General features: G+C 32.8%; 1 protein-coding gene across 4 annotated transcripts in view; it reads right to left on the reverse strand.

The window, feature by feature from the left end:
• LOC123709099 (cytohesin-1) overlaps positions 1-13,119 on the reverse strand; it is a 33,863-nt gene that overhangs the window by 18,382 nt on the left and 2,362 nt on the right. For 2 of the 4 annotated variants that reach the window (XM_045660227.1, XM_045660226.1), the window contains exon 2: positions 11,151-11,456. The exons of 1 other annotated variant lie outside the window; for it this stretch is intronic. In XM_045660227.1, coding sequence (XP_045516183.1) covers positions 11,151-11,360 — 210 coding nt within the window. In that variant the 5' untranslated portion in view covers positions 11,361-11,456. Of the gene's footprint in view, positions 1-11,150; positions 11,457-11,623; positions 13,106-13,119 lie in introns of those variants that run through there. One more of the 4 variants, XM_045660229.1, reaches the window with a different exon arrangement.

A 13,119-nucleotide genomic window follows, 5' to 3' on the forward strand; every position in this document is an offset into this window, starting at 1 on the left:
TCAATAAAAATACATTCTTTATAATAAATGAAAGTGAATAAGTCAAATATTGTACAATAACTATTATTGCCATAACAAAATACGCGATTGTTTCTGTCCGTTTCTGTATTGAATAATAATTATTGGTCACACTTTCACCAATTCGTTTCAAATATAATTTGATAGCTATCATTTAGATTACGGTGTACATTTTGTTAAACTATTACAATATTATTTTATGGTCTCTTAAACAAACATAAAAAAGGTATAAAACTATATTTTCTGTTGTCATGACGTGACCCTAATAAATGTTTATTTATTTATTATTGATCCGCGACTTCATAACTCTTTAAAACTTACACCATATTAAAAAGATAAGGCTTGCTTCTACGATACATGAATGCCGAATTATAAACTAAAATGTAATTGTAAACAAACAAACACAGGTTTACAAAAACTTCCGGCGTCCTTTATAAGAATACACGTGACATTATGAACTGTGTGATGATATTGAAATCGATAAACCCGTCCTTACAGGGCCTCATAAGTTCAATTGAACAATTGAGAGTTTCAATTTGACTCCATTATTACAACAAATCACAGGGCAATATCGTAATCGTTCATAATAATGGTTTCACTGGACTATTGTATAATTACAAGAAAAGAGTGCCGAAGAGTTTATTGCCAGTTATTGATTTGAGAACTGGCAGTAAATGTAAAATTAGAAGCATTTAATGTATATATTTTTTTATTGACGTTCATAAGTGTACATTGTGTTACCTATATGAATAAATGATTTTTGTTTTTGTCATTTTTTAATTACATACATCTTTCTTTTTAAATATATGAAGCACCTTTTCGTTATGGTAGAATGCACACAAAAGTATTTAATAACAAGGTTTATTGGGAGTATATTATCAATTCGCTGCCAATACGAAGCATTTCACACCTCGACAGCCAGAGCAGTCCATGAGCTATGCTTGAACATACCATAAAAATTACACGACGAATTGTAAATATTCCTTAGGGATCTTTGAACTAAGTTAAAAATATATCTCTTTAACATCGTAGCATTGTGTACTAAGATCCGTCACCTGATCGCAAACTTCCATGACGCTTACACCGACCATAAATCTATATTAAAGTGAACACGACCAATCATACAATCAAACTGCAAATGGTTGTATGCAATTCTGTATTATTTAGTTACTATCAGTTTACAATGCCTTGTTAAAGTTAACAATCTAAAGATAGTTATTCCAATCTGTAGGTCGCGACCCCTGCGTTATTAGACACTGTGGACGCGGTAAAAAGTTTTAGGTCTATACATTGATTCAATTTTTAAACAAGTCATTAATTTTATGATATCTGGTTATGCAGATAAATAGCAGAAATCCTCTTAAAAATGGGACTATATGTTAAAAATATTGTAACGTAAAAACTACTACATACTGGTTCAAAGTATGAACTTCAAGTGTTTCATAGTCGATTTCATAAAATTATAACAGCAATATTATCTTTTATGTAAGTTCTCTAAGCACTTGACCCGACTTAAGATAGATTATTTCTTTAGATAAGATGAAACTTCAAAGAAGCTAGCATAGTGCTAGTTCCTTATCTCTCTAAAAAAAAAATTGCGTTATTTTTTTTAGGTCTGGGTGTTTTGTGATCACAAGTTTTTTCGAATAGGCAAGTAGGTATATCAAGTTACTGTGCAGGACACACGCCGTCGATTTTTTAATGGTCTAAGTCATGCTCGGTTTCCTTACGATGTTTCCTTTACCGTACAAGCGCATATTAAATGCGCACATGGACATAAAGTCCATTGATTGGTACAGGGTTCGAACTAGGGATGAGAGTCGCACTAGGCCAATTCTACTATTTACTATGAAAATATTAAAATCAGGATTTAATAAATAAAATCAGGAGAGTAACTCAGTATCTAGATTATATCAGCTCCCTAACGGGTTTTAAGAAAACAATAAAACGTAAATATCGTACAGACGTAACTTTAAGGATTCCAATAAGACCGAGTTGTAAAACGATCGTGTTCGCGAATCCTTTGAAGACTTTCACCAATTAATTCACTTTCCCTAAGTAGTTTCTCAAACACGTCAAAATGTGTTTTGGTTTTTAATTTACGGATCTTTAAACTGCCTGACATGCCTGATGGTGCCTGACGATGATGGACTTCTGTATATTTGGTCCGTTACAGGAAGTATTTGGCAGGTTCTATAGACAACACTATAACTATAACTCACAAATAAACATTAAAATTAAATCAGACAAAATAAACGTGTAACTGTACTGAATGTTCACGTTCAATAAGAGATTTAAAAAATAAACTGAGTTTTTAAATATATATATTACATAAGGTATAAATTCTTAATTATGTTAATAACTTTACATTAAACTTCGCTGTTAATCTAAGATATGTGATGGCTATAGATAGAAGTGATAACGTTACAAAAAAACAACGACATTAAACAAAGGTGGTATCACGTATATCAACAATGCGTAGAGAACTAGGTACGTTGTTTTGCATTCAGAAACGTAAGGCGGATGTTTTGTATAGGTATCGTCCACGTATTTTCCTGTTTTAACAACGGCTCTTTGAAAAGGATTAAAAAAGGCATTATTTGAATTATTAAAATATTAACTGTAGTAATATTCATTTTTGCATTTGTGAGATTAATGTTTTAAAATTATATAAATAAATTGTTTCCACAGCTTCGGTCTTGTATTTGTAATAGCCAATCAATGGTTTTGGCATGCGCTTCGCCTGTTTCGTTCATACGCTGTGCTTATTGGTACAAAGTCAGTCTTTTCGGTACTTTTGTCAAATAATTCGAGTTAACTTTATATCTTTTAGGTTAATTTTGTCAGCAAGAAATTATTAAGATTCTTCATTTCGTTGGCTAATCAAATGTGTGGTACATATATGAATTGAATTTCGTTAGTTTGTGCTTAAATTTTCAATGCTAAGTGTGTTGTACTTACAAAATTGTCCTTAAGTAAGCATTTTGCTACTTGCTACGAAACAAATATCGATATATTTTTCCGAAGTTGCTACAGCAAAATCGGTACCGAAAAATAAATAAAAACATTGAAAAAATACTAGCTGTCAAAATCACAAACCCGAATAAAACAGCGCATATAAATAATTTTGACCAAAGAAATAATAATTTAAACTACTACGTCTATTTCAAACTAAATATAATAGCGCTGTTATTAAAGGGCGGTTAGCGACGTCGCCTAATGGCCGATGTAAGCCAATCCATAAATAACATTAGCTACCTACTTTTCGGCGGACCGTTTTTAGTTTCGACCCCATGTAGATATAGATAAAAAATTGCTTTAAAATGTGTTAGTAGAAATGAGCCCAGTATAACATTACCAAATGAGATATCAAGTCAAAACATGATGTGAAATCATACATTTTTCACACGTTGGCACATTATGATTTAATAATTATATAAATTATTGAATTAAAGTGTTTAAACAATTGATGAACATTATTTCAATCTTTGCTTAAAACTGTTTCTCATTGACATCAAAGAGAAAATACGTTTTTAATGGTTCTTCAAATTTTCCGCACAGACACAGGGAGGACGGTCATTAATATTAAAACAAATAATTTATTTTGGCAATCTTCCAAAATTTATTTATAGTGTTTCTGCATATAAGTAAAAATGACCTTCATACAAATGCAGAATTGTTAGTAACTCTTGAACTTATACAAACTCGGATTTAAAAATCCACGACTGGTTACTGGGTATATATATAGTATATATCTATACTATACTATTACACAGTATTAGTATAGATAAAAAATTGGAAGAGTTCTTTCAAATGGCCTAGTGATATTTGTGTTTGCTCGGCCGTCTTTGCCAACACTAATAATAACGAGTCACCATTTTGAACTATGAACTTTTTAAAAGTTACAGTAACCTCAATTGAATGATTCCTATACCATTTATTGAAGTTTTCTAAACCTATTGTTTAAGGTGTAGTAAGATAGATACTGATACAATTGCATATTTCGGATGTGAATTCATCATTTATTACATATCTCAAACTGGGCCAAGAACAATTGCATTCACGCAAGTTTCATAGTGAAAGGTGTATGAGGAACGTTCTTAACAGCTATTGTCATATTAGACACGATTTATTTCTAATTTTATATTTCCTACAATCATTTTAAGAAATTTGTCACTGCAACAAAGTTCATTTAAAAATTATTTAAATTTAAGTTAGTTTCCATATTTCTTGCAAACAAAAAGTATTGACGACAAAATGATTACGCAATTCGCGAGGAATGTACGTAGACGACATCATCGCATGACAGGTAAGATTTAACCTTCAAAGTCCAAGAAAAACAACTTGCAAATGTTGTAATACTGTTTACTTCCTTCAATATTAGATATTTTCAAATGTTATATTGTAGCGCATAATAAATAGGCATGATATGCATATTGCATCGTTCAAATCCCGCACGATTCCCATAATATACTCTGGTAACACTGGTCAACTTGGAGCCCGAGTCCTAGTCCGTTTAACTACAGTAGCAGAGTAATTAATATCTATGATAATTGAAATCTATCACCCTTAGCAAGTTATTATTAGAACAAAACATATTTATATATGTACAATTTTATGTTCATTGCCGTGTTTCAGGATCTCTATTTAATTCATAAAACATGATAGTTAGTTAGTTAGTTAGTTAGTTACATCATATAGCACTAAAATAGATTAATTAAAATTAAAAAAACAGCAAATGCAACCGGATTAAATTCACATTAAATCTCTTTTGTTTCTTTTGTAACGGTTCGCATTTCCTGTGAGTTAAAATATGATTCATCGTTGTTTGGCTTTGTGAAAAACTTTAATATATTGGACGTCGCGTGTGCTTCACGTGAAAGTATTCATTTTGTAGATGGTATAATTTTATGTATAGACTAAGTTAACAGTTATGTATAAAATACTATAGAACGTTATCCTTATCACGTCTCTATCTTTATATCGACCATAATATCAGTAAGCACATGAGAGACCATATTATGATAAAGGAGTTAGTTTAGCATAGACAAAACAAAATATTAGTCATCGACTATTAAGTGCTGAAAACGTCGTAAAATAGTGTGTCATTATTTCTAGGAATTATAGAGTATGTTTCGCGTAAACTACATATGAATTCCTCTGCTCAGAGTTCAAATGAAATTTAAAACTTATAACAAGCACGGCATGCAACACGACAAAGGAACTAAGTGTAGATATGATAAAATAATTTATTTCAAAATGCATGTCTGTGTTGTTATTAGTTACAAATTCCACTAAATTTTTTCCAAAGCATAGATATTTTTGCAAAAAAAGTTGATGATGAAGTTAACATAGGCTTCATAAATATTGTATTAAGTAATGCTTTTATACGATGTAGGAGAAGCATGCATACAAATTTAGTCACCAGGTTATTATCTGAAGGGCAAATAACACTAATAAAAGTCAATAGATATGCAAATTGTTGTCAGTACAATGGACCATGCAAATAGGTGGTTCGTAGTATGAGTGCAAGGGAAATAAAGAAATGCACATTACAATGACACTTAAGAGGTTGGCTTAAAAAGAGAGAACAAACAATACGTTCATGTTTCCGGTACACGGCCACTAAGCAAGCTCTCATACGCATTTGAAGTCTAGGTGTAAATGAACAATGCTTGTCTAACTGGCCAGAAGCCAATAGGGAAGAATTGTAAAGTTAACATGTATATTTAACTAAAATTGATTTTTGCTTCAGAATACCCGAAATATATTACTAGAATTAAATACGATTGTACTACTCACGGAATAGCGATTAAGATCGTTACAAAGTGGAATGTAAAGAATTGCATGGCAATAAAAATGTAATTTACCGCTAACTTTCAAAATAATCTTTGGAAATTGGATAAACACATTCAACCTCCATTGATAACAATTGTTTTGTGCTTACAATCCCATTTGCAAGGGCTAAACAGACAGAATAAAAACAAAAGTATTCGCGGAGGGAGCTAATGAGACGGCTCGTATAGAAGCAGTGGGGCGATAAACACATGCAAAGACTTCGGCCAACGCCCGCACAATTTCAAACAACGTCAATGACATTCAAGCAAAATGGAATTCGATATGGCAATATTTTATTTGCAACGTGAATTATTTTAAAATAATATTTAAGGTTCATTCGACCATAGTAAGGTAAAGTGGACTCATTTTCCGCACATAGACGTAATTCGACCATAGTTTATCTAAATTAAATTTTATTAACATACCTTTGCCACTACGCGTTTACATTGTTATTCTCTTATATTATTAAAGGTAAAGGTTTTCTTTACGTATGAATATTAGGTGCCAGACACAAGAGGAATGTGCAATATGAAAATACCTATGCATAATGCGTGTCCGATAATGGCACCGAGGTCGCCTGCGTCTGTCAAATTAACCCAGAATGACTCATCGACATTTCTTAAATATTTGAATTTCAATGAATTGAGATAGTAATCAGGTTTCTATGTTGCAAGCAAAACTAATTACATTCCTTGTTATCTATTATCCACGTTGCGCTAGGTATAAGGATGTTAATTAACAGCTATAAATGCACATCAATGAATTACAAAAGTGACCGGACCATCATTTCTTATCATACCGAAAGTTGTACATAAATGACGCAGACTTAAATATATATTATATTTTTGATAAAATAAACGAACCTCACTAGATAACATAGTTTTAACCCAACTATTAAATAAATGAGGCCAATTAGGGCAGGTGTAAGCTGCATGTACTATTTCTATTAGTCATTAAACTCCGGTACGCCAGGTGAATTGTATGAAATGGATTTATTAAATATATTTTTAATACAGCTGTTTTAACCTATAATTAATAATATGAAGTAAACGCTATACGTAGGTTTTGAATGAGTTAAAAGCAATGATAAACCTCAAGAGTAGATACCCCTGTTTATCATCACGGAATTTTTCAAGTGGGATCATATAGACGCCACTCTATTGGCCGTGACCGTGGCATTTGAACATTCTAAATTCAAAGAATATTATATATGAAAAGAGTGTCGTTGATAGTTGAGGTCATATTGTTTAATAAGGGTGATAAAGCGGCTGTAATGACCGCATTTTTATATGAGTATTAGAGCTGATGTAAGTACATTGAAGCGCGGCGCCTAAAATAATTACAACATTGTGTGATAAAGTTCAATGCCGTAAAACGCGGAAGAACATCACTATTACATCTAATTATTGCTCAATTATAGTCAAACAAATAATTTCTATTGTCTTTTAGTCTTAGAACGTCTAGGCGTAGAATTGTTGAACGTAGAAAAACGCATATTATACAATTATTTGTTTTTCATCTCAATTTAAAAATATGTCTTGTAAAAAAACACTAAATGTTTTCGCTAACTACTTCACAAAAATTGGAAAAACCGAAATTCGAAACACATATTTTTGAAACTAAAACGTTTATATAAATATTTATCTTACATTCTTTTCTGCTGGTCTGGGTCTCAGATTTTTGTATCTGTTTCGTGTTCATCAAATAGGCAAGTTGGTGATCAGCCTTCTGTGCCTGACGCACGCCATCGACTTTATAGGTCTAAGCCGGTTTCTTCACGATGTTTTCCTTCAACGTTCGAATGTTAAATGCGTACATAGAAAGAAAATCCATTGGAGCACAGCCGGGGATCGAACCTACGACCTCAGGGATGAGAGCCGCACGCTAAAGCCACAAGGCCAACACTGCTTTAATTCTTTTAGTCTGCATATATTTCACGAGTTTAGCGTTGTAAACAAGTTGTAAAAAGTCAAGTAGAGTTCAAGTGTTTAAAACAGACCCAAAATGTAGCGTAACCAGCAATCTCTTATAAACTGTTGACTTCGAGACCGTGTTTACTTTGTCTAAAAATAACTTGAACTTAGTTTATAACGACAAAGGACATGCGGGTAACATTAAGCAGGAGTTACTTTGAAGGAAAATAAACGAAGCGACGTTTCCCGACACATGCTTGTGAAAACAAACGAAGGGCTACTTTATAAAACATCACTTATTTCAATAACATACTTACGGGTCACAGATTTTTCAATGTAAGCGATAAAAATGCCGCAAGATGCGCTTTTAGAAATGCCAACGTAAAGGCAACTACAACGACTATTTCAGATACTTAAGTTTGTCAGCAACCTCGGTCGTAGTACCCCTAGACCATCGAATTTTTCTAGATCAGCTTATTAATCTTGTCAGTCGAGGTCGTGTTCAGGTACCAAGCCTACGATACTATTATAATGATTATAATATGTAACATCTAAAACTTCATGTATGGAAAGTACAAAATAAAAATCATTTTGCAATAAAGTTAACACTATAAACAAATCCCTTATCCGTATTTGAGGTTCGTTTCGAAATAACATTCTATTTTGCACCGTTCTTGCAGAACAATAAAATTTGCAAATAATTGTCGCGATATCTAACTGTAAAAGGCGGTTATTATAACGCAATGCATGTTAAACCTGTCGAGCAAGTCGTCGATCGTGCTTAGTTCTTACTCACCTTCCCTCCGTTCCCCTGGCAAGGTCAACTCCCTTTGACAAAAACTATTCCTGGAACGACGCACAACAATGCCAACAAAAAAAGCTTACAATTACGTCTAGATTTATTCAAGAAACAAAATTTACAATTGAAAACAACTCATTTAATCAATAAGGAAATAAATGCTACGTTTGAATTTGTTAGAAAACTGACAAACATCGTACTGCAAAATTTTTTGGCTCCTAGCCGAATTGAAAGAAAATAGAGATTTTGAATTGCATCGCAATTTTTGACTTTTTATTTAAAGTAGACCGTCTGTCAAAGTGTTTGCTTATGGAGGAGCGTTTTTACTATGGGCAAAGTTTCTGAAAATCATTACGAATGTAGAATCTAGTGGCCGCTATACTCTATAAATACAAAAATTACACGTTATTAGAGCCATCGAATAAGTCTAATTTGCATTCTTGTGATAATTATGTCTTACAACTGACACACTTCACTACACATACTAAATGGTTTGCAAGGACAATCGTTATAGACTAATTAAAAAAACTAATACATTACAGAGAATCTTTCCTTTGCCAAACGCAATGCGGATACTGATACAAGGTCAGCGGAGTCTGGGTGATTGCAGCTATTAAATAAAAAGTATGTGGAAAATGCAAGTGAGAAATGGTACACAATGATTATTCTCAATTAGACTTTTAGAAATGCTGTTGTTAATCTCAACTATATTAGTGTGGTATTTTAAGGCTTTATTTACCGATTCACCATTATTTAACTAAAATCAAAGCACTGTTAATTATGCTTCTAAGCCATTTATTTTAATTTAACACTAAGACGTAATTATCAGAACGTGTCCACAAATTCCAAAAATAAAAGCCCATTTAATAAGAAAACTGTGTCATGTGATTTCAAAGTAAAATTAAATTTAAAAAATGTCTAAATAGCAAACGATATTCAGATGGTAACGTATAACGAACTAGATGGTGTGTTCGTTAATATGAATACTAACATGCACCTCGACTCTAACAACTAAGTCACGAATGTTCTTATTGACAAAAAGACGTTCGTAGCGAATTTAAAACTGTTGCTAAGAATAGCACAATTCTACATTTACTTACACGACACGTTTTGAGAATAATAATTTAAATAAGTGAGAAGAACGCTATGTAGCCGAGTTGGTCGGTGAATAATAAAATCAGGGACTTACAATAACAGTAGGGATAAATTTTACGGTTAGGATTACCTGCCGTCGAAACCGAAAATGTTCGCACTTGAAAGTTCTTAGAAGAAAGGATAGTAGAGAGTAAATTATTTAATTCTTGCCCCAAGCGAATTAATTGCGTCATTAGAACATGCATGCATACTATCAACATGTTATATATAAAGCAATTCACGAAGGCTGGACAGTTGTGAAGTCCGTAAGTGAAAGGGCGTTCAACGTTGTAACAATAAAGTGCATCAAACGTCGGACATGGTAAGATAGTCAGTAGGAACAAAAAATATGGGATAACCATTGTGCAGCGTACCGTAAGAAAAAATGGACAGAGAAAATATAACGACTCCGTTTCATGGGCTCAAACTTATTTTAATACTAAATATCGGCGTCCATTTAATTTACATACATGTGATACAAGGTATGTCTAATCACATCTTTGTTCTAGCAACACATGGAGAACGAAATAATAAAAAATAAATTAAAAAAAAGAATCATTTCTAAAACAGTTGAACGGAAGTAATTACGGTCAAGGTATGTCAAACTGTAAACCTTTGTAATTGGCACCAAACCTAAAGCGAATTTGGGTCCGACACACTTTTAGTCAGTTCCAGACGTCATTCAAAATACGTTTTATATTATTAGAACATGAATGTTATTAGAAAATTGCTTCTATGTATTATGAGCACCACGTGCAACCGGAGCACGTGGTCTTTTACTACCATTTAGATACACGTTTGTCCCAAGTACAAAATTTAACAGCTAGCCGATAGTAAAATTATGTCTCTTTAATTTAGATTGATCTTTTTACCTTACATTACAAATTAGTTTCTCTGGTATGAACCATGTTTTTTTTAAAGAATATTAGAGTTACAAAAAAATATAAAAAGGAGACATTTATAATTTACATTTTAGTAACAATAAATATTGATATGATAAAGGAGATCATTAGTTGAATAATATTGTTATCTTTAATACAATAAACAAATCATTAGACAATGTAATTGACAGAAAAACGTATGAGTCATAAATTACAATTTGTAAGTAAAATCATTTCTGCCTAAATTTACCAATGAAAGCACCCTCGATTAATAGATTAAATAAGCCATTGAATAAATAAATCCACCCGCATTAATATTGTAATAGGTCGTGGGATGAAGGGACATAATGCAGTGATCTCTTCATTCGACTAAGTAACAATAGTATTATGAAAAGCGAGGACCGCGATACCATTGAATACTGTCCAGTCATCGTTCTGCCCGAATCGAAACCAGGATCGATTCAACAAATTTGGATTACAGCCAAAATTTCATTTTCCAGCTAAGTTCAATCGCTATTGAAGCTTAACTTTCGCCTTTAATAATCGAAATATTATTAAAATACAGACCATTCTTGTGACCGTTGTTAAATCCCACGCAGATCTCGTTTTGCCGCGCGACTGAGTACCATCCTTTCGTCGTCCCAAAGACCCATAATTTGATGGTACTCCATTCTCTTCACGCTTACGCCGACCTCCTCGCCTCAATGAAGAAAACCAATTTGAAACCGAGCCACGGCGCTCATCTTCGGCGGCCACGGGCCCGGCCTTGATAAACATAACTTCACAAGCGCTAACACACCAAACGCATTACACTTCGAAAACACGAGTCTCAGCCTACTTTTACGGATAAGGTAATTGAAGCTGGACCAAAATCTACAAGCCCGATAAGAAATAAAGGAATTTTTAAAGCAAAACAAGTGGAATTTGCATGACTACAGATTGTTGATATGAGTGTCATTAGCCTACGTCTTACTGCCAAATATAGACGAAGCCAATACTCTGCTGTGCATAAAGCGGCATCTTTACCGTATTAAACGCACCTGATCATAGTCGTCATCATAGGTGTGCGTAGGACGGGCACATCTCAACAGCACCGGCCACCAGAGCGCCTCGCACAGAAGGCGAACATGTAAACACATCGTGCGCCATACACTTCCCGCTAAGGAACGTTATAGACTGAAGACAGGCGCGAGCGCCACTACAGTTTGGCAATGTGACAACTGACAACAACTATACGCACACCTATAGATAATAATTATCTTACAACACGTATGAGTAAACGCAACCAACCGTTATCACCGGTTGTATAGTATATTCATAAAAGCAAATTTCTGAAACTATAAATTACAACGAATTAAAAGTTTTGCAAACATTTAGTAAATCTAAGTACATAAAATATTATTTTATTATTCATTACTTATTGCAATTGAAGTGTGGGAGTTACTATCAAAAGCGTGAAATACAGGGCCGGAAGTGACCAGAGGAAATATGATAAGAGAAATGAATCAACACGATTGTCCCATTTGTTATATGGGAAAACCGGCATTTTTTTACAAGGGTAAGGTCGAGACGTAATGTACGATTATACAAATATTCAATGTTCAAGGGGATTCTACTTCAGTGGTAAAATTTTAGTTTGCACGTTTTGCTTAGTTTGCTCAACTTAATTTCTAGTCTATCAACATTTTAACTTAAATCAATTGCTCAGTTCCATCAAAAACCAATTGCACATGTTAAAAATGTTTTAATATTCGTTTATTTGTGCCAACTAGCAAGAATGTTTGATAAAAACATAGATTTTTATATTTCCAATTGTTGGTATAGGTAAATTAGTGAATTATTATTAATTTAACATTACATAACAGAAAAGTACAACAATACTGTTAGTATCGCATTTAAGATTTTGTTAAAGCAGTAATGGACGGCGTGTACACATGTTGATGAATCATGTTCAACAAACAAGTAATGAACCTAATTAAATATTAAACATTACATGTAAATTATTTTAATAACAATAAAGATTAAGTTCAACAACAAAGGAATTGAAAATCTAAATAACACGAAATACGACATGAATTGATAAAACATTTGATCGACAGCCAAAATCGAGTTCTATAATTAACTAATACAAGAACTAACCTGCTTAATTAGTATGATCACCCTTGATTAAATAACAGTTTAAAAAATCCTAAAAACTTTAATAAAGGTTTATATGACATAACTTAAACATCAACCCTTTTATAAATTTGTGGGTAGTAAATAACTGTAAGAATACTACCGAGCGTAATATGAAAATATAGCATGTCTAATTACGTACATTTAATATTTCTTCACATGATAATAAATTAAGCAATATTAGTGAGCATAATACCTAATGAATAAACACTTGGAAAGATGTAAAGTTAATTTTAAACTATGCATTATTTAATTATTAATTAACATCTAAGGCATAAGACGCAAGCTAATAAACAAAATCAACGAGGACCGACGTAGTCATAGCAATTTCCACTTATCTCGCCTTATCACTGGCAAACTT

This window comes from Pieris brassicae, chromosome 4 (genome assembly GCF_905147105.1).
Source record: "Pieris brassicae chromosome 4, ilPieBrab1.1, whole genome shotgun sequence".
Classification (NCBI taxonomy): Eukaryota; Metazoa; Arthropoda; class Insecta; order Lepidoptera; family Pieridae; genus Pieris; species Pieris brassicae.